This window comes from Thunnus thynnus, chromosome 20 (assembly GCF_963924715.1).
Source record: "Thunnus thynnus chromosome 20, fThuThy2.1, whole genome shotgun sequence".
Classification (NCBI taxonomy): Eukaryota; Metazoa; Chordata; class Actinopteri; order Scombriformes; family Scombridae; genus Thunnus; species Thunnus thynnus.
In genome coordinates this window covers 6,443,846-6,467,149 of record NC_089536.1, presented here as the reverse complement: position 1 = coordinate 6,467,149, position 23,304 = coordinate 6,443,846, and the positions used below count along the sequence as shown (strand labels likewise).

The following is a 23,304-nucleotide window of genomic DNA, read 5'->3' as shown; positions in this document are numbered from 1 at the left end:
GTGTGTGTGTATCTTTGTGGGGGAGAATTTAGCTGAATTTAGTCAGCTTTGTGTTTTATCTGGCAGCTCAGCTGGGCCAGTGCAGCTGCATGGCAGTCACTTCTCTTCAGTGCTGCCAGTCAAAAACACCCCTATAAATGCTATTGTGCTCACCTGATTGATCTTTCACAGGCCCAGGGTCGGCCAGACATGCTGACTTTGGAGGGGAATGGCAAGGAATGGTCGGTGAACAAACAAGTGAGCCAGTGTCTGTGGCAGAGGAGGTTGGGCCGCAGGTGGCTAGGAGGCACGCTTTGGTTGGCGCACTAGCCTTCGTCAGATGCCAACAGTGACATTTCCTGACTATGGCTATACACAAGCAGGCATCCCAGCAACGATGTAGTGTCCTGGGGGAATGAAGAACAGGCCTTGGGTGGATTTTACAGCACACACAGGCAATGGAGGAGCAGATGTATGGGAGTGCACAGATGTATGGGGAGAGCACATGCATAGACGCATGCATTAAACATGAAACACACTCACTTTCTCATAAACACACTAATAAAGATCTCTTTCTGTCTCATCCTCTTTCTTCTCACACACATACACACACACCTCCACTGAAGCTCATCTGTTGCTGAGGGGTGGGCAGGGCTCAACTGAGGCAAGCGAAGCCTGTCTGGGGCGCTGACTGAATATCACTGCCAGGAATTCCACAGGGGTGGTGCACGGGTGGGAAATCACTCGACGTGTCTCTGTGTTCTGAAACCCAGCAAGCAGTGACAATCCCCTGCACCAGCCTCAGGAGCACAACACCCGGAGGTGTAAATCAAAATCCATGTCAACAGAAGTGACTTACAAATCAACTTTTAGCAGAGTTCAAATACAGTATGTTCACTGTTTAGGTGCTCGCTCATAAACGAGGCACTGATGCTTGTCTGATCAAGGCAGTTCTCCAAGATCAACATGATATAGAGTACTTTAACGCCCTAAACAGTGAGATCTCTCCAGGAAGGTTGCAAGTTCAAATACTCCAGCATTTGACCTTTAAAGGAAGTGCTCTTTGAGTTTTAAAAATCAGGCAACAAACATGACTGGCTCTATTTTGTCTGGGGTTATTTTCAGGTATGTATTGTTTGCTGAGGAAATAGTCTTCTGGATATAAATCAGGCACCTTGGTTTTACCGCAGGCAGGACACGAGGCAGCCCTGGGGGGTCCAGATTTGGCAGCATGGCATAGTAAGGATGTGAGATAAGTCAGGGAACTTGCGTGGAGTTGATATTATTTTTGGTAACCCTGGAACAGAAACTGGAAAAGGTTTGTCTCTGGGTACAAACACACAAGCAAGTTACAAGGGCATGTGAAACACCCACACACTCAAACACATACACACAGTCTGCCCTGTGTTTCACACGATAAGTGTTTGCATTAGAAATCATTTTCCAGTTGGCATGGCACGTGAGAGAAGCTGCTCTTCCTCGGAAGCCCGTTCAACACTCCAAACAAACCCTGACGGCCTCCAGCCTGAGAGTATGTCGTGTTTGTTTTAATGGTCCTGATGCCCAGCGTTCACAATGAAAACTAATGTTATCCATGGCTTAATAATAAGATGACAGATTTGTTTTTTTTTGAGGTATTAGGAAAGTTACACAGTATGAACTATACAGAATATGAAATGTTTAGTGTTAGATGACTTTTTTATTGAGATTAACTAAATGTAACACTTTTCAATCCCCGAACAGCACATTAGTGTATATCTAAAGATTTTTTAGTAAGTGAACTTCAACATTTGATGAGGATATACGGTATAATGCACTAGTCAAATCCACCAACTTGTGTAGTCGGTGAAAACAACAGAAACAACTGAGAGAGACCAAAAAAAAATGTCTTTTTGCGGGAAGGAATTTATACATTGGCACACATGGATTGAACCCAGATGGTTTAGTTTTGGTTCTGGCATTGCCTGGCAAAGCACAGTATTGCTTGTTATGGGAAGCCATTACATTCCCACTAGGGGTGCGGCTGCTGCACTGCACACGATGGAGCGCTGCTTGGTGAAGATGGGCAGGTTTATGAAAGAAACTGAAAGGTGATAACCCTAATTGCAGTGGCAGGGAAGCCCACAAAAACTCTTTAAAGCCTGCTTAAAGTTTTGATAAAAAATCAAAGATACACTAAGTTCACATATCATGGAGAACACAGTCTTGATCAGGGATTGAAAACATTGAATCTGATAAACATGATTTTGTTCATCACATTAGTGATGACAAGTCAAGTAAAACAAGCCTGGTCAATGTTTTTGCATCATTTGCTTTCATTCAACTAGATTTGAACCAGATTTTTGCAATTAACCAGATTTTTAAGATTTTGACTTATAAGGACATTGCCTCCTTTGCACATGTGCTTTTTATTGTTTTAGGTCTTTTAAATCTGCTCTGCCACTTTACTGACCACTGGTCATTGTGTTCTATTTTTTAGAAACAGTGTAAAGTCTATGTGTTATGGATACAATAGTGTATTGTGTATGTGTCTGTCTGGTGTCTTGTACATGCAGATTATGTACCTATATGTGTACCTTGTATTTTCTATATGTTGCTGTATGCAACAGAGTACAGTATATCTTATTTTATCTTATCTTACAGTCTGCCAAGGTCACATCAAAATAAATAAATCCTCAAATTTCCTGAAAAAAATGTTGCGATATTTTTATACAAGTAATTTTATTGTTTCAGCCTAGACTTAAAAAGAATAATGCGGGGGTGATTGGATGTTTTGATCATGAATCATGCTCCCAGTAAGTCTCTTTGCATGTCCTCGTTTTATCAAATATCATTATTTGTTTATCAGTCACCATCAGCTTTGTCAGGAGCGAGGGAGGAGAGAGGTAAAAGAGGGTTCAGAGAGAGGAAGAGAGGAAAGACGGAGAGGTGTTGTTGATGATCCTTTCACACAACACCATCCCCCACAGACGCCTCGGCTTCTGGCTCCCTCTTGCCTCCACGTCCTTTTTTCCTCTCACTCTGCCTCGCTTCCTTATTCTTTCTGCTCTTTTTTTTTTTTATTTTTCTGTTCCCTTCTTTCATTCCATCAAATCTTTATTTTGATCTCCTCTGCTGTCTTTTTTTTTATTACATTCATTAGTATTTCACTCTTTCTAAATATTCCTCTCCATCTACTTCCATTTCTACACATCTCACTCTGTCTCTCCATAACTAGTACAGCCGAAGCTATAATAACATTTCACCCATCCATCAGCCAGCTTTGATCAATAAGCACTTTGAGTCCACTCCACAGCACCGCACTGAACTTAAAATGTCTCCCCTCTGTCTCTGTCAGTACTTATCTCTCTGCTGACAAAGCTATATTAGACACAGAGGTGGATGACTATTACAGTAGATTTCACAAAGCATTTCAGCACTGTGATGTGTTGTGTTATATGTGTGTGTGTGTATGTGTGTGTGTACTGTAAATGAAATACATGGAGTTGATCTATGGCCACTGTCTATGTTCTTTACAATTTCAATTCATCCTAAAGGAGCCAAAGAGGTTGTAAATCTTGTGTAGACTTTAATAACATGACTGTATCAGCTCAATAGTATATGTGTAGGTGTACCACTGTGTAGGTATTTAACAAAGGCTGTTTCTGTCCCTTTCATTTGTTTTCAATTTAAAGATGTCAACCACATGTGAATCAAAAACACATGTGCTTTTCCAACACGTGCAGCGTTTCAAAAGTCAACTTTATTTCACGTTGTACTCTTGTCGGAAATCACATGTGACAGTTTTCATTTCAGATGTAAAAGTTTTGACTCGTGGATGAAAAGAGACAGTGAGACAATGAAAAAAAGGAGTTTCCACATCAGGTCTTTTTCTTTTATTCACTTGAATTCATATCAGTAATTTTCACATGTAAAGAGAGATAGAGAGAGAGAGAGAGAGAGAGAGAGAGAGAGAGAGATGATTCACGAGCACAAAATATTGTTGGCAAACGGAAACTTTTGTGTCAAAAAAACTCACGTGCTTTAATGTCACTTGTGGTTTATCACATGCAACTTTTTTTTTGCAAGGCAAGGAATTTACCAATACTGTGTGGTAAAAAACACAACCATGCTGAGTCATGCTTGAATATCTAGAAACAAAATTAGGTTGTAGGGATGAAATACATGGAAATATAACCATCAGCATGGGCTTGTGACCCCCCTCAAAATTAACGTCTACTTGTGACTGCGGCTCTAATGCGGATTTGAGTTGTGAGACTATTCTGGCGTAGTGGCCACAGTCAGAATTGCAGGTCATGTGACACCTACTGACCCAACCATCTACAATTATTACACAAGAAACAGCTGTAAAAGACTTAGGTTCTTCATTTTAGCGCATTATTATGTCTATGGAGAAAGGAAGGAAGTCAGGTGGCTCAACCAGAGAAGGTTTTTAATGCTCTGTAGGCTCAAAAACAAGGAATCCTGAAACCTCAGCTATGTTCCTGGTGAGCAACTTAGAAAGAACGGGGTGCCATCTTGGAAGTTAATATCCAGCTATCTTAAGCTCGAGTTGCGATCACTCAGAAGTGGCTCTTACGACGTGTTGTCCGACGATGTCTGAAATTAAATCGGTTTCTAGTTGTTCCAAACGGCTTACTCAAAGGCGGAGTGGAAAGCCGACTGTCTCGTTTAAATACAGAGATAATGGTGCATATTTTCTGACAAGCCGTGTTTCCATCAATGTGTTTTTATGCGCATTTTTAAGTGTCGCATTAGAAAAGGTTGATGGAAGCAGCAAAAACCTTGTCAGTTTTTTCCTCAAAGGAGTTAATGCCTTAGATGGGAGATGGAAACACCTTTGTCGAATAAGTTCTTACATAGCAAACATTTAACTCACATGACTGATCAGCTGTTTCCACTGTCGGCGTCTTCCTGGATATTCCCATAATGCGTGGCACACATGGCTGGTAGCAGAAACTAAGCAACCCATACTAGCTGACGTGAAAGAACAATTACAACTTGCCCAATTTAAACAAATTCCTGAAGACAATTCTCCATTTTTCTCTTGTAAATGGCCAAGGCTACTGATTTTGTTTCTGGTTCTCAACTTCTATTTCTTCTACTGTTTATTACAGCCATACATAATGTAGCCTATACCGCCGACTTCTGATGGAACTACACTTTGCGTAGCCTAGTTTATTCGCTCCAAACCAGTTGATGGAAAGATGCCTAATTCGCAAAACATGGAAACATGGCTACAGTCTATCCTGGAAGACGTTCATACTGTTGCACTCATTCGTTCACATGAAAACTGACAGAGAGATGAGCGCTAGAGGGAGAAGTTCAAACCCCGACTCCTCTCACCTCCTCACTGCTGGCCAATCACTGTGTAAAGTGGGTGTAAATGTCATCTTGTCTGTTTCGGAAAGTTACAGAAATAGCTGAAGGAGAATACAGCCACCTTTAAAAGCCGGAGTATGCTCAAAACAAGTTTGTATGTCATGTCATCCTACCACATATGAAGGCAAAAGTGTTAATATCTGTTCCAAACGGCCACACATGAAGGCGAGGTGAATATCCTGCTGTCATGGAAAGAGGTGAGACATGATAATCCCTTCAAATGAGGTTAACCGCATACACCTTCAGACGATCTCTCCTCAAAGGCAAACATGATGTTGCACTCAGTTGTACGTTTAAAGGGACAGAGATAGTCGTGTAAGGAATGAAAAAGCTTGACAGAGAAGTGCAAATCCTGCCTGAAGTGTAGGTGCTTGTCAGATTGTCGGTTTTGTAAAGTTACAGAAATTGTCAGACATGGATTTGGACGTCAGTAAGTAAATTTTTCCTTGATTAGACAAGCACTTTATTTAAAGCAAATTAAACAAAGTCAGTTTAACAGTAAAACAGTCAGTTTACCCTTCTCAGGTTGTTACATTTCTTTTTTTTTTTTTTTAAATCTTCTTGTGAGCCCTCAGATTCAACTTCTCGCAACTTAAGAACCACTATCTTAGCTTATAAGGTTACAGAAGAGAATTTATGACCACTTACATCGAATATAATACCAATAATGATCTACTTTTGTAATATCCTTGAGCCTGTCCTGCTCTGTTAAACTGCTATATGCTGGCTGTACAGAGCAGGGCTGATGTAATATTAAGAGCCATCTAAATGTGCATCTAAACATCATTAAGCAGGAAATAACATGTGCAGAATCACCTGTTATGGCGATTGGAAGATGTAGATAGATATCAACAGAGGAGAGGAGGAAGAAGAGGAGGGTATACACTATACATGCTCTTAAACCGCTTATCATGTTTGTCTCTGAATCTCATTAACCACTGAAACTCAAACTCAGATTTCATCAGAACTTTGTTTCCTGTCTCTTGACTGCCTACTCTTCCTTAAAAAACAGTCTTTCTGGCTTTAGTTAGGCAGTTTAGTTTCAATAAAGCAACAATCATTTCATCATTCTGTAGTTTTGTGTACAAAGCATCACAGAGAACTTTAAGTCCTGTGGCTTTTCTGTGGTGTAGACTCAAAACCACAAGAATTCAAGAATGCATGGCCCTGAACTGATTTACGTCAGTTTTGATGCTGATTTTTGATGTTCAGGGCTTCTGCCGAGGTATTGCCACTTTTCCTGTTTGGCTGCGATCACTGTTTGTCATAAGTAGAGGGGGTAAAGTCATGAAATGAGGTAAACAAGCTGAAGTTCTTTGAGTTTGTCCGGGCAAGAAAAGAAAAACATGTCAGGGCTTTCGTGCCAGGGCAGGTTTTTATGAATGGAAGTTTTTTTTCTAACTTTCCCTCTCTCTTTTTTGTGAATGAAAAACAACTGGAAAATCCAGTATAAAAGCCTGCCGTCTGCAGACAGATGATTGGCTGCTGTAGCGCAAGCTCCGCCCACGGTTGCTAGGAACCCGACCACCAGGTTTCTGATTGGCTCATAGGAGGAACCGAGACTTCATTCATAAGTCAGTGTATTCATCCGGACAAAGGCAAGAAATTCGAGCCCTTGAAAGAGGAAATCCACCAATCATGAACCTCCTCTGGCCCGAGCAAGAAAAGCAAGTCTCCTTATTATCCTAAAATCATGTCTGTTACAGAAATGACAGCACAGCTGGCGCTCAAAAGTCACCCCACTTCATTACAAACTTAGTCAAACTCGCTGTAACTGCGTATGTCAATTATGCTTTCTGCTTGAAATGGAGTCTGTTGGTGTGACTCGACTAAAACGCAACATCTGTTTCCCCTCACAGTTCCAGCGCTGCCGTTTCCTAAAGCTGAAAGTTGAGCCTGGCAATCTGGGCAGACGTGGCAAAAACCCAAGAAATAGGCGACTAAATAACACCCATATTTCATAAGCGCTTTTTTTTTTTGACTCATTCTGACATGTTTTTAAACCTTGAAAGCGCGACTTTATTACACGAATAAACTAAAACTAAACTGATTTATTCTTCAAACTAAAAGTATTTGAGGTGTACTAAACAGCTTTACCTGAAAACTTGTAGGTAATGACGAGCTGTCTCTCTCTCTCTCTCTCACACACACACACACACACACTCAAACACACACAAAAAAGAGATTTGTAAAGAGGGCAGCAGCCCGCTGGGTAATCACTCGCCATCACTTCCCCTCGGCATTTTTTGTGAATGGAGCTCATTATGCATGCAGCCTCCACGCAGCTCCATTCACAAGCAGCGCTCCCTCCTCTCCCTGCAGGCTGCGTGGATCTCACTCAACTCAGCCTAAATGACCACAAACGGTTAACGGATGGATTATAAGATGGATGGATATTTGGACCAGCAAGTGCCTTACACTTTAGCAAATGTACGTATGGATGAACTCTTCTTTTTACTTCGGTGCTTTTTTTTTGCCTGGTTTTTTAATGACTCGGCTACTGGGCTTTATCTCTCTCTCTCTCCCTCTCTCTCGCTCTCCGTCTCGCGTCTGCACGAGTTTTGGCTGAAGCAACTATGTGTGTGTGCGTGTGTGTCTGCGCGATAGAAAACTACTTCTCAACCCCGTTAAAAACTATCACAAAATCTTCATAAAGTGAAACGTAGCAAGTGCTGCATTTAATAATGTTTGTCAGCGGGTTTCTCCTACGGGATACTTTGGCTGAAGAGAGTGTCAATGTGTGCCAAATGGTCACTTTCGTCAGACGCAAACAGCGCGTTTGTTTTTCCAAGATTGCCTCCACAACTGAGAAATGTGTTGTTTTCTAAGGAGCTTGATGTTCACCTAGCTGCAGTAGGCTTTCATTTAAACTATGACAAATTACTCTTCTTATTATTTCTTTTTTTTTTTGTTTTTTTTAGTCAAATGTGTCCAAGTGGTGACTTGTTTTTCTTTTTTTTCCAAGCCACATTTAACATGGCATTAGCTGTTTTGACACTTATGTGCTGGAAATGCCCTGTTGAAGTCTGTTTCTCACTTCTCCTCTGTTAACATCTATGGGTTTTGCAGAAGTCGCAAGGAAATGGGCCCCTAAATAGACTGTTGATGGCAGCGAAAAGGAAATACATGGACACAGAATTACCCCCTCAGGAATCTGAAGGTAAAGTAGTGGAAGTTGACAATTTTGGCCTTTGGTGTTTTTGCATAAAGCGTGTTTATATTATGGTCTATCAACCCCAGGCAGTGTCAGTCTGAATCTTAGCTACGTTCATTTTTGATAAGACACATATTAGTGAGCAGATGTCAGCTTGTCAGTCTGCAGTGTGCTGATTGTATATTCTGTCTTTCTATCTTTTTGATCAGACCTCTTCCAGGATTTAAGCCAACTCCAAGAGACATGGCTCACAGAAGGTGAGACTTGCCTTTTTTTTTATTTCTTTCTTTCTTTTTGCTTTTCTGTGTTGATTCCCCCCATTTATGACAACCATGAGGCTTCCTGATGTGTCTATCTGGAAAGACTGGAGAACACAGAAACCTAAAACATACAACAATGGATTCTATGTGCTGCTCTCTATTATCCATAATCAGAATTTTATCTCAAAATTCTCTGGTGTATGCGCTTTTATGTTTGTTTTAAAGTGCTGTCATAAAACTTTGGCTGTGGTGAAAAAGGTGACTGGTGAAAAAGATGACCTCCTTAGCTGCTGTAAAGAGTCTCACTGGGGAGCCCAAACTTTCTGATGCAACACACATGCTCATAAACCATACAAAACTGCAAAAAAAAAAAAAAAAAAGAGAGGCCAGGGAGAGAACACAGACGGGACATTATTAGCTTTGAGCATGTCCTATTTTGGCCATGTTGGCATGTAGCATGCGTGCCAGCCTGCAGCCAATGCAAACAAACAGAGTATTTGGCTTGTGTCACTCATAGCGATGAAATGAGGCCCAGTCAGAGGCAATTGTCAGCTAGAAGACTTAATAAGTACAATGATGACGTGAGCTCTAATCAAGTAATTATACTGTATGTCAAGAGAGGGAGAGAACAACACAAGCCATGAGTCATTATGCCTGTTTGGTGCAAATCTGGAGCAGAACAGTTGCAGGACAGTGGGTCCCTGTGCTTAAAGCTGCAAGTAAAAATGAGAACTGCACCCTGAGGTGCGAATTTGTTGTGTTAGTTGCTTTGATGTGCTTTGATGTGGAGGTTTGAGGGGAAACACCACTTATTTGAGATTTTTATTCTAATGTGAACCAAATCAACCTCATAAATCCATTTTTTAAGTCCCCCCTTTCCATGTAAAAAAATGTGTTTTGCTTATTGTTACTTCACTTGGATGTTCGCGTTGGACGCTAGAAGGCTGTTTTCACATTCATCTGCTTGAAGGAGTAAAGTTTCGCTGTGCTCACCAGTTTAAAGCATACATGTACAAGCATGATTTTGCGACATCACAGCTAGTTTTGAAGCCGGTAGTGTAAATTAAAGTGTGATGTGGAAACTTGAAGCCTCCAGTGCACTTACACTGAGAATGGACTCAGCAATAAAACAGGAGACATCTTGTGTCCAGCAGTTCTTGAAAGAGTAGATTATTATTCCACTTTTTATATGTCTTAAAAGATGTCTATAGGGGATGTTTAAGTTATGACATAAATGTCAATGTATTTTCTATGTAAATGCTGTTCTCATGAAGTGCTCTGCTGTTATGTGTAAAGGAATTTCACAGTATTTCTAAGTATGAGAAATTGCTCATGTGAACTTACAACTGTACACTCAGCCCCACTATTGACATTGAGTCATTCACTGTGTACAACAGATCAGCAATAGAGAAATGAGGCAGTTGCAATGAGTTGAGTCGAGGCCACTCACTGGTCAGTTACTGTTTATGACAAACAGTGCTGCATCCACATTAGGTCTCTCACCTTTTCTTATGCAGCGTCAAAAACCAGCAAGTTCGCTTCACACCAGTGTCTCAAGCAGACAAAGACAGGAGCCAGTGCCAATAAAACTGCAACAATGGGTGTCGCTTCAAAGTTGGAGCCTATTTGTATTCACGGATTTAGCTATAAAGGCCACCCTTAAAGGTTCAGTTCACCCAAATTACTGTTTCTCACTTAGTCATTCAGATAGTTTTGGTTTTTACTCACCCAGGCTAAGATATCAGCTTCTAAGATTTCTCCCAGAGGTGAATTGAAGGTGAATTGTGTTTGTCATGCTCAAAACATTGAAAACACAATATTAAAAAATTTAAAAGAAACACTTCTGCCCAGAAATAATGGCCTGGCTACTCTGAATAATCCTCAGGACTACTCACTGTGATCAGTTTTCATTGGAACTGCTTTAGTCCTTTATGAAAACTGATGACAGTGAGTTCTGTGGATTATTCAGAACAACGGAAACGCTGTTTCTGGGAAGAGTTGTTGCGGTTTAATTTTTTTGAAACGTATTGTCTATCAATTGTAAGCAACAGAAACACAATTCCGTTCAAGGTCTTTGTATTGGAGTTGAAAAAGAAATCTCAGGGACAGATATCTCAAACCAAATAAAACACAAACTATCTGCATGGCTTGATACCACTGCCAGGTAAATGAGAAAGTATGTTTTTTAGTAGTTTCAGTGAGCCGACTCTTTAAGATAAGACGTTATATTACGTGGTGAATTTACAAATTGGGTGGCAGCTTATTGTTGAGTCGTGGAGAGAGAACAAGGCAGCGAAAAAACAGGACAGAAAGATGGAAGTGTAACTGTATCAAAGTGTTATTTAACCTTAAGTACTGGCTTGTTTTCAGCTTCCCAGACTAAGACCTCTCCTTTCCTGTTGCATTAATTAAAGACCTTATCATGACTGATTGTAGTTGTGAGGGATTCACCAAGATTGTAAAAGCCGGGTAGCTCGAGGGAGTTTTTCTTTTTTTTTTTTTTTCCGCCAAAGGAGAGCGGAAGCAAAAGAGAGACAGAAAGGGTGAAGAACTGAATGGCAAGAGTTCAGGAGCTTGTCACATCTTGTCCCATTGGCCTTTAGGTTTATATGACTGGGGCTGCTTAGCTCCTCCCAGGATCTCCCACAGAGAGAAAAAAAAAAAGTCATTCAAGGTGCCTGGAAGCATCGGGGAGAACATGCGTCTGTGCTCGTATAAACACACTTTCCTTCTTGTGCTGACTTGCATCTCAAAGCCCCTGACGAGGTGTTCCTGGAAACAAATCAGATACACAGGCAAACGCTCATACACACACACAGGAAAGTGCGCATAAATATTGGCCCCTGCTCTGTCTCATCAGCAGCTTTATTTCTCCCCCCTGAGGGCAAAAGACAGAAAATTTAAAAGGGGGTAATATTATTATGGTATAGTAAGCCACAGGATGCTGCGTTATATAAGAAATCGATGTCATTTATCTGAACATGCTCCAAAATGCCGTCATCCGGTTTCCTCTGCACAGGAAGGAGGAGTGTGACGACAAGAAAGTGGATTTGAATTTCTTATTTCCTCTTTTTGTCCTTCTGTCTCTGTTTTGGTTTCTGTGTTGTGTTTGTCATTGTCTGGAAACCGTTGTGGACGATGGGAGGAGAGGTCATTTAGGCTGAACACAGAGCTTGGTGCAGAGTCATAGTGAAATTGCAAAAGTCTACTTTTAGGGGAAATGCAGACATAGTTCTATGAAGAAATTTTCATAGTTATTTTTTTTTTTTAAAAAAGGCTCTTTTTTTGTTTCTGTATTAAGTGAATGGTGCTGAAGTATCCGCAACGCTGCCATGCCATTTTGTTTTTGTAGCCCATTACTCCCCTGATTGGGTTCATGTTATTTAATGATAGCCATCAACTTTTCCCTACCATTTAGCTTGTACCATGACGTAAGTGTAGGTCCCGAGCAATGGAAACACTTTAAAACCCCAGAAACTTGCCCTGTTTCTGCTCTACGTTTAGGGTTAGGTCATTAATTCGAGAGTAGCAAACAAAATGCCAGAGCGCTTATGGCTCAGTGGGTGAATTTGACCTCCTCACCCCATAGTGGGGTGTTGGCAGTCAAATCATTTGGGCTTTTCTAACCTGTTTGTGTGACTCAAAATCCAAAGCTCCAAAAGCACAATTGTGAATGGGTTTGGATTCCTAAAAAAAAAGGGGGGGGTTGGGGGCATACAATAGTGTCTGTCTAGCTCTGCTGCACCTGGGCCCGGCATTACTGACTGTGCTTATTCAGTGAGATCCTAGATGAGTTTCTTTATGAGAGGGTGTATAATCAGGACCACTGATACTTTTTGAAATTGTACACCACTGCAAGTAATTTCAGATCAGATCAAGATATCACACATACACATACTATATCACTGTAGGGACTCATCTGTTTTCACAGATCAGTGTAATTTGACTGTAGATTGTTTCCGGGACACATAAATTTATGCATCACAGTATTGTAACCAAATGATATATGTCGATATATGAACTGTTTCTACTACTTAAAAGGAAAAGTAGTGTGATCAGATCTTAGTGTAGCTGAAATGCATGTGCTCGGCACTGCATTTCATCACTTCTCTTGCATTTAGTCCAATTTCCTTGTTTTATATCCACTTCTAGTTTGACTATAGGAGCGATTCCTCATCTGTGCAGCAGATGAAATCCAGACTACTTCTAGATTGTGAGACAAAGTCCCCAAGGCTTTGGGACAGAGAGAAGTTGCATCCGAGGGGCTGGTTTGTCGCAACACTTGACAGATTTCGTCACTTGTTTAGCCAGAACAGCCTGTTTAGTCAGTCTGGATTTCTGCAGCGGAAATTGACAGAAACTGGTAAAAACTTGACCATTTACATATATGATGTCTGACTAGTTTGGGTAGACGAGAACAGGGTTACATGTCACGATATCACTGTATATACTAATAGTATTAATGGAGCTGGAGCGGAAATTACTTTTTCTCTCCTCTGATTGGACATCAACTTGGGGCTCTGCACTATTTGTCTTGATTTTTAGTCAGAGATATTTAAAAATGGGGTTGTGTAATAACTGACATTTTGAAATAAAAAGTCATAGAATTAAATTAAAAAAAAGGAACTGTTGTACAAAGAAGCAGGATTATGTAACATTTCTTAATAATGAGTTATTCATATTGGATTATTTCAAAACTTCATTGTTAATTTTTTTTCTATATTTATGCATAGAGCACTTTATTTCATAATGTCTTATTTATTTAATATTGAACACTTTGGTTTTGGGTCTCAATACATGATGGTCTCCCAACACAAAGAGTTTCATGGTTATTGTCAATATGTCTATTTATCATTGGCTGAAATCTCGAAGCTAGAGTCAAAGGTTGATACTAAATTCTGCATGAAGCATGTCTGGCAGGTTAATATCCATCCATGATACCATTCAGCAGCTCCATGTTGTTGACTATAGTGTATTGATCTATGAATAAGCAAAGTGCTGGCATGCTGCAAAAACTGTAAAATGAAGGTCGCCTGAATGAAGCCCAGCCTGGCTGTGACTCAGATTTCAGGGAAGAAAAATACACAGAAAGAGGAAAGAAAGAAGAGACAGGAAAGGTCAGATTTGTCTTAAATATATTATAAATACTAATAATAATAATAATAACGCTAAAATTATGGCTCTTCTTTTTGTCTTCCAATTGCAGCTCAGGTTCCTGACAGCGACGAGCAATTTGTTCCTGATTTCCACTCTGAGAACTGTGAGTACTTTCAATTCCTGTGTCCTCTGAATGCATGTGTGTCCATGTGACGGAGTGGTTTCATACACTCACCAAAAACCACATTTTCTGGCCGTTAAGTATATTGCGCAGATCAGATCTTTTTTTTTTTTTTTTATTGTTTATTCAATCAGACATTGATTCCTGCAACATACAGAGCTGCGTACAGACAGCCTCACCCATCTTTCAGATTTGGTCAGTTGGCCTGGTCACGTAATGCCAGCTAAAGTGTGCCTATGAGAAAGTGAAACCAGCGGTCAAATTTGGGCTGTGAGACCGCCAGAGGCTTAGGTGGGGATACTGTAACCCGCTGATGTTACAGTAATCTCTTTGGCAGACAAAGCTATGCAGAAACAGAGGGCCTAATGAGCCAGTCATCATGAAGTGAATTTGGATGCCGGCAGTATGTGCTGCCGTCATCCATTTGCATGCCTTTGAAAAGCTGAATGGGTAAGGCCCAGGAAACCAGTAAAAAATAATTCAGGGCCCAGGTACAAAGATGGCCCTTTGTGCGTATCGGAAGGTGTAAAATGGGAAAGCAAATTCCTGGGCTACACAACTGAGCGGCTATTTGAATGAGTTTCCCTTTCGTGTTGTTTGCGTTAACAATGGCGAATCAGGATCTAGGTGGGAGTACGTGTTGTTCTACAAACAGTTTTTTTTCTGTCCCATTCATGACACTGCAGGCCTTTCCATCTTCAGCCATGACAATGAAATGGTTAGCAACTTAAAGAGACCTTAAAATAACTCAACAATAATCTTATCCCCCAAAGTAAAACTGACAGCTTTCAGTCCCAGTCAAAGGCACTTCCTCCAATTGAAATCCATGCGCCTTTGATTTAACCAGTTCCAAGTCACAACTGGTCAGCCCCTCGGTGACACATACCCTGTGCAACATTGTCGCTGTCTGTTGGCCAACAATGCGGAGGAGGAAGTGCAGATGAACCCAGGGGCATATAGAGGTCATGTCTACTTAACCCCCTGGCCTGTCAGCCAATCAGCTGTCAGGCCTCTGCTAACGGTTGACCCGGGTATGATTTGCAGGGTCATGGGGGCTTCAGTTTGACGGGCAGCTCATTTACACACGGCAGAGACACTCCAGCGTTGACAGAAAGTGTCCCTGCTGGTCACAGTCAATAGTCGCAGGGTCCAGTTAAAGCATCTCTATTCAGCTTTGATTGATGGAAAACTGAAGCTGACAAGCAACTATAAATATATTCATCTTTGTGTTTGTTCTAGATCCTGCATTTGGTCTATTAAAAGCAGCGCTGCATAAAAAGGCTTGTCTCTTCCCACCATTAACTGAAAGGCATTCACAGACTTTTAAAAACAGGTGACTCACCTGTTTTGGAAACTCTAGCACATAAAAAAAAAAAAGGCATAAAGCAAAGCCCTAATCCCAGGTGACCGGAATATAATTGAGGCTTGCATTGAAAAATGGAGCCCTGGTAAAATTAAACATTGTTGTTTACTGAGTCAGGTTGTTACCTGCATGGGTGTGGTGTTGACAGAGAGGGGAGAGACGGAAAGAGGGAGCCAGTGAAACAGAAAAAGAAGAGAGGCAAAAACATTTGGACATGCTGGAATGCTAGATTAAGGAAGAGGAGGGGGCAACGGAGGGATTGTGCAATACCTGCACATCTGGTAAATCTATCTCATCTGGTCCATTCTCCCTTAGTTCACAGCTAACAAGCGTGCTCTGTCTGCGGGCTGCCATTGAAGGAAGGTTATGCAAACATGCAACTTTTATGTACTTGCTGACCTGCCTGTGTGTGTATTTAAAGGTAATTGAGCCATTGGTGATAACGGCGCGCCATATTTTTTCCATTGAACTAATGTGATTGGACCTGCATGGAAACAAAGTCTTAAAAGAGGGATGTGATTTTAATCTCAGACTTATCAAGAGGAGAGGAGGATTAATGTTTGGTTTTCAGCGCTGACAGCACCTTCAGGGGTTGTTCTCGTCCGGCGCTTGGCTGTCGGACAGATTCCTTTGTCTGTTTTCTGCCTGCGGGGAAGAAACACATGGAGGTGTCAGTCAAATTTATAGTGCACATACTTAATTAAATTTAAATAGTTTGAACATGTCAATACTTTACTTTTGTGTCAAACACTAAAAGGCCACAGTTGGAACGTTTACTGAGGCATTGCCTGCGCCGAGAGCTCGTTCTTCTTTGTCCAAGTATGTTGTTTACACTTGGAGCAGCTCGAGAGATGTGACCCATTCATAAATTTTCTTCCCTGCGTGCGTAAGAGGAAGTGTGCCTCTCCCTCCCCCCCCCTTACCCCTCTCTCTCTCTCTCTCAGTGCTCCTCTGCTCTCTCCTTCGGTCTTCATTCATAAAAAAGCCCTACAGTACTACAGATCCCCCCTCTCTGACGCCCCCCGCCTCTTCAAGTGGATACTCCAAACTCCTCCCTCCCTTCCTGTGTCTGTACAAACTAAGTTGAATTTAAAAATCTGGACATCCCCCCTCCCCTCCTCCTCTGCCCTCCCCTTTCCCTTTTCTCTCTACCTCTCTCTCGACACACACACACACACACACACACACACACACACACACTTTGAGTGTTCCAAGATGTGAACTAATCCAGCGATTTCTGAGCTGTGTGGGACGATTGTTTAGTTTTGTGCCTTGCAGTAATTATATAGGAAGTTGCGGCTATAGAATGCCGTTACAGTGCTTTTCGGAGAGAGCGAGTTTAGCAAGCCAGAGAAAGCAAGAAGTGGCAGAGAGAAGAGGAAGCAGCGAAGAGATGATGATGATGAAACTGCACTGAGTTCCTTCAAATTCTGTCTCCTCCTCTTTTTAATATCGATTAGATTTTTTTCTTGTCTTAAATGATTTGTTTGCAACATTTTGTTCACTTTCAGTATTTTGATCAATCATTTGGTCGATAAAATGTCAGAAAATAGTGAAAAACACTGATCACAATTTGCTAAAGGTCAAGATGATTCCTTCAAATTGCTGACCAACAGTCTAAAACATTAAGATATTCAATTTACTATCATATGAGACAAAGAAAAGCAGCCAATCTTCACAATTGAGAGGCTGGAACTGGGTAATGTTTTGACTTTTTGCTTAAAAAAGCCTTAAAAAATTGATCGATTATCAAAAAAATGTAGCAATTTTTCCTTTAAGCTCTCCAATGTTATATATTGTTGTAAAAAAAAAGAGAGAGTATAGTAGGAAAAGAAGAAATAATCAAGTGAAGAAAGACAGAAACAGGGGAAAGAAATGAGTACAAAGAAGAGAAAGAAAAAGTTCCAGTAACCCAGCTCAAACCAAATCCTCCCAGCAGTGTGTCTCTCTGGCTCTGTGTGTTCTGCTTTGTCATGAATTCACAGCCTTCCTCTTGTTTGGGTTGTTTTTCTGGATCAGAACTGGCCCAATCAGGCCCTATTTGGAGCATGGGGCGATGGGTGAATTGAGCCCCTCCCTCCCTCTGCTCCCTCTCTCCCCAAAAGAGAAACATGCAGCCCTGTGTTCTCCACTTTTCCAAAATACAGCTGCTATGCAACAAAGTGCGCAAAAACAGCCAGGTGCCTGCCAGATATGCACGAATACCGCTCGCTTGCTCGCTCTGGGGAGGCAAGGCTTCTTCAATGACTGTTTATTGCTGTGTTTTGTTTGTCTGTGTGCTCACGTGGATTTGTGCTCACGAGTAAACTGGTTGATTTCTCTTAAGTGAACGGATGATTTCTTTTGACGGCCTCTCATCCACTTACCCATGCACACGCATAAACACTCTTGGCCTTGCTATACACACACACGCATTTTACACACATACAAACTTCAGCCCTGCAGTTTTATGAATGGGCTGGTTGTGAAAGACCGGCTGAGGCAGCACATTGAGTTAAGGGGAGTGAACCTTCATTCATGACATTGGGGGATGTTATTCCACCATTAACAACACCTAAGAGAGGTGCTTGCCTATTTTTCTGTCTGTCTTCATCTGAAGACAGATTGTTTTTAAAGATCTCAGCTTTTTGAGGGCTTTTTGATCTAGTGAAGAATCTGCACTTCCTTTCTTTGGTGTAATTCGCAATCACATCTTTGAGAACCCCACATTTTAGAAAGCAATTTGTTTTTAGGTTAGGATCCTTAAAAAGACATTGCAATTATCCAAAAGTCGCTGCTACAAGATTAATTAGGCCTCCGTACTCAATTGAATCCAATGAAAATGGGTTTGTAAAGGCCGTGCATGTAGCGTAATAGGCGTTAAACAGCTTCCAGTGGGGAAGTAAAAGCTGTACTTCTACGTGTTGATTCAGAACAGCCCTGTCAAATCCAGGGGGCCAGGGGATTTGAGCCAGGCAGCGCAGCCTGAGTGTCAGCAGCATAGCTTTGTGAATGGACGGCAGTGTGTGTTTTATTACAGGAGAGTGAGGGGAGGTGTGTGAGGAAAAAAGAGAGAGAGAGAGAGTGTGTGTGTTAGTGCATCACTGTGATGCTCATATGCATGCTTGTACATTTCTATTTCGTATGAGTGTGTATGCCTCTGTGTATGCCTCTGTGTGTGTGTGTGTGTGTGTGTGTGTGTGTGTGTGTGTGTGTGTGTGTGTGTGTTTACTCCAGCAGGATGGCTCTGCTTTCTGCAGCTGGAATGTTTTCTCTTTTGAAATTGAGCACAGACCAAAGAGGGGAACAGATGCTGAGGAAGAGAAGGGGCGAAGCCGTAAAAATAACAGTAGTTGAACTTGAAGTAATCACTAATAGGAAGATACATGGAGTGTGTGTCAACTGTGCCTACATGGCACTGATGATGTCCAGTTTGGACATTTTGCTTGTTAAAGGATAATCCCAGTTTAAAACAACTTGGGTTTTGGTCCAGTTTTGGCCATCACCTCTATTTGTAATAAGGAGATTCACTCAACAAGTGAATTGCAGCTATCTGGTAACATCACTAAATAGAAGTCTAACGGAGCTATCGTGTCAGATCGATGGATGACAGTTGGAAAAAAACACCAGATCCAAAAACTGCTCTTTGATGATAAAAAAAATCAGGAGTCAGAGGTCCAAGCAGCAAAGTGTTCTTTAATGCCGGCAAAAAGAGGAGATTATCAGTGCATACAAGATGTACCAGGTCGCTCTGAAGGTTCTTGCCTTAAGGGCGTAGTTTTTATACCCTTGGGGTCTGCATAGGTCACACCTATTGTCCATCCTCTTTATCGTTGGCCAATTACACCATTATATTTTATCTTCATCACTCGTTGTTGGTCAAAACTCTTCAAGATAGGTTTTGAGCTGACGTGGATGTGTACTGGCATATTCAGTTCTATCTAGTTATGTCCATTTTTTTTATATAATTATTGGGGATCTTTTTACACCATTATTGCCAAGTTGTCTCCTGGCCTTTATTTTTTATAAGTTATTCTAGCCACTTTACACCCTTATTTCTTGATCTTCTCCAGAGTGTATTTTTAAAAAAGGTGAAGACTTTAATGCAGACCCAAGCAAAGTGACATTTAATACAAACACACTCAAATTTATCTAGTGTATGATTATAATTCTTTTACCATGCTTCTATACCTATATCGTGATTAAATGTGATTTATGAGATTACAGATACATCATCAATAAGATTTTAACAGGCTACTACTTGTAATGTTTATGAATCACCCTGCATAGCTTAATAGTGTCTGTTAGCACACCATGACTCTCAATGAGAATACATCATGGAACCTTGACTTCCTTTGAAAGCACAAATTTCCAGTGAAATGAGCAATTATTACATCGCATGATATTTTAGGTGCGCTCACTTTCGGTTCCACTTCCAATGAAAGTGGTTTTGATAATCTGGCTAAATTGTGACCTCAAAGTACTTGTTGGGTTGTCAAACAGTGAGTGAAACAAGCAACGACTGTCCCGGTGTGCCAAAATGAGTAAGTAAGCAAAATATTTCCATTTTTGACACAATTACTTCCTTCATGCAAACAAGCACAATTCCACGAATGCCCTCGAGCGAAGACTTTCCGAAAGTGTGCGTCATTATCCTACATTGAAGACTTTATCATGTCACCTCTCTTTATAACCGCTCTGACTTTGTTTAAGCGATGTCACCTTCTTCCAAGATCTCAGCTATTACTTTGGTGCATACAATAACGTCAGAACTAACTGAAACGATAGCCAAAACTATGACGATAAAACCCAAATTCTAAGAGGAATTAAAAACTGTTTTTGTTGTCCTTTCTTGGTCAGCGTTTATACTTAGATCTCACTACACTTTCATATGCCTGACACATCGATACACAAAACTGCACATGAGTGGAGGAGGTGGCTGCAGGAATGGACCTATAGTAACCTGCTGACACAGACCAGTAGGTGTTGTAGAGCGAGCTGAGAGCCGGCGTGCGGCCGTATTGATCCTCGCTGATCCAGGAGAGGAGGAGGAGGAGATGGAGAGGGTTGATAGATGACTTGATAAAGATAAAGCGCAGATAAATCAGCATGAAGGCAGATAGGGGAAGGAGAGGGGTTAGAGGGGGTCAAACGTGCCATGAAGCATTACGGTCGAGATCTCGATCAAGACGTTGGGGGGGAGGGGAGGGGGTGGAGGGAGAGTAGGAAGAACTGTGGATGTGGCATGTACGCTGATAATTCCAAGCAAGGTGTCCCGGCCTTTCTGTGTCTTATCTTCGTCTGATAAGGCAGATTTCGCCCCTAGAGTGCCTGGTCGAAACACACGTTCAGTCATGCCATCCCATATACGTGAACAAACAAATGAAACATTGTACATGCACACCCCCCCCCCCCCCTCTTCACCCCTCACGTCCACGATACCCTGGTGAGCAGCGGGAGCTCATTATATCATTTCAGTAACAGTGTGGGGGTGGATCGATCGCTACATTAAACATTAAGAGGGGACAGCTATATTGGGGGCTGAGGGATTGAGAGTGAGGAGTCAATATTGTGCCAGATTAATTACATCCACCCCTCGCCTGTGACGGGATGTCCCTCTTACTGCACATGTCCTGGGACAGGGATGTATTGTATTGGGTCCACTAAACAGCAATGGGGCAGTGAGATTTATGTCTGGTCAATGGCCATTTATAAAAAGCCAACGCGGCACAATTGAAAGTGAAGTGGACAGTAGGGAAAACGTGAGATGTCAGAACATTTACCGATAAATTTGTGATCCCTTGATGCTACCAGGACCGTGGAAAATGTGAAGTTTATTAAATTTTGAATGTTCCTTTCCCTCTACAATGTCAGGGCTCTATAAATATACTGTAAACTCCCACTTGTACCAGGAGATTTCTATTTTCCTTCCCTCAAAGCCAGTATTTCATGTTCCCCTCAACCACATCCTTACTGAGACTGTCTCCTCTGGATAACGAAAAAAATGAAGCAATTATTTACCGCACTCTTAACAAGTGCAAGAGTAAACTAGATTCTTTGTCTATGACTGATGTCCCATAATGCTGATTGATATCCGGTTCATTGAGAAGACTCAAGGCCAACAGTTTGGGGATTATTCTGAGAAAAGAGCGTACATGTTCAACAACATGTGACGAGAACATTCCCACCACTACAGACAAATACTGCAATCTATTTCCAGTTGACAAAAGGGAAGTGAAAGTTTGATGTTTGCAGAAATGTACTGTGCTACAGCCTTTCCCATGATGGGTGTCATTCAGATCGACATCCTGTTAGCCAACACATGTTACACCAAAAAAACATTTTAACAGCCAACGAAAAAAATCACATTTGTCAGGAGAGCCACGGTGCTGTCCTAGCCAATCATCTGTCACGCAGATACTGTTGTACTTTCCATCAATCTCGTTAGGCTTGTTTGGCAGGTATCTGACAACCATGCTTTAAATATTCAAGGAGCCTGAACCATTATCAGATGAGAGAGGACGACATGTAAATCAGATAGAGCAGACACTAATGGATCCAACACTCCTGGGCTCCCTGAGCACACAGATACTGAAGCCACTCTTGGGCTTGTTGGCTCTCAGAGATGAGGATGAGTTTGTTGTGCTGGCCAGGCTGCTCTTCTCTCTCTTTCTCTCTCTCTCTCTCTCTCTCTGTCTTCCTGATTGTGCAGTGACCTGAGAAGTGCACACACATGTCCAGCACATGTTTCCATGCACCAGTGGAATGACTGGATAGACTCTGCAGTCGAAACGGTCTGGATTGTATTGTATCGCCTCATTTCCCTTCCCTCTCTTACTCTCTATTTCTCTCATTCTCTTGCTCTGAATTTTTCCACTGAACTATAACCTACAAAGCCAAAATGCAGCAAAAACATATTTAGTCAAATAGAGTAAAGACCAGAATCAGCATTTTTAACGTTTATTTTATTATGTCTTAAAAATGTATAACGGTGTCAGGGGTACTTTTTTTTACTGGTAATGAATTTTGCCTTTTATCTTTGACACCCTTTAAACATGTTAAAATGTCAACTATATTTTTTTTCATGCTTGCTCTGTTACTCCCTGTGCACAAATTATTAGTTGAAGAGCAGTAATTTGTGCACACAAATTAGTTTGTTTTCTCTCCACGGCACCTGGCACTTTCCATGAAAGTAGCAGCTTTCTTCACTCAGTCTTGGCAATCTGATTTATAGAAACTGCCGTCACACTTACTGCACTCTCCATTATAGCAAGAGCTGAAAGATTAAGCTAGCTGGTGAGATAGCCACAGCTAGCCTTAGCTAAAACTTACTGTAATAACTGTTTTTTCACCAGTTGTTTCCTGTAGTTGAAAAATGTTAATTTTGATGAACCAAAATCTTGGTAATTAGGTTTAAGTGAAAATTGTTTTTTGTTTTGTTTTGTTTTTTGGCAGTTGAACCAGTCATGGCTCTGTTAGCTTAGCAGAGTAGCAGTAACTGTCATTTTGGGCTTTGACTTGGAATTCACATAATTTGGTGTAGTTAATTTTCAATCACTTACTTAACTTGTAGACAATTTTGTTACATTTCAATATGATTATTAATTTCACAAATGATGTACAGACAAACCCATTTAAAAGTACAAGACTGAAAAATCACAAATAAGATACTGCATTTTCCCATTACATTCCCTGAATATTGCACAAAGGTAGACTGCAATATCTGCAATTTTTAGGTATTAGGTGTGGTCTTTGCCAATGTTTTTGGGGTTAGAAAGTCAGTATGAAAAGGCACAAAATTAAGGCATTATACAACCTATCCAACACTATGTCATAAACCTTTCAACCTTTTTCTCAACTTCACTCTGTACTTACTACTAACCTGCTCAGATTTTCATTTTTGTATGTA

General features: G+C 41.2%; 1 protein-coding gene across 2 annotated transcripts in view; it reads left to right on the top strand.

Moving 5' to 3' along the window:
- The first annotated feature begins 7,590 nt into the window (after window positions 1-7,590).
- Window positions 7,591-23,304, top strand: part of etv4 (ETS variant transcription factor 4) — a 31,738-nt gene continuing 16,024 nt past the window's right edge. The window contains exons 1-4 of one of the 2 annotated variants that reach the window (XM_067576827.1): window positions 7,591-7,791; window positions 8,431-8,521; window positions 8,725-8,772; window positions 13,982-14,035. In XM_067576827.1, the coding sequence (XP_067432928.1) occupies window positions 7,735-7,791; window positions 8,431-8,521; window positions 8,725-8,772; window positions 13,982-14,035 (250 nt within the window). In that variant the 5' untranslated portion in view covers window positions 7,591-7,734. Of the gene's footprint in view, window positions 7,792-7,904; window positions 8,215-8,430; window positions 8,522-8,724; window positions 8,773-13,981; window positions 14,036-23,304 lie in introns of those variants that run through there. The other variant, XM_067576826.1, reaches the window with a different exon arrangement.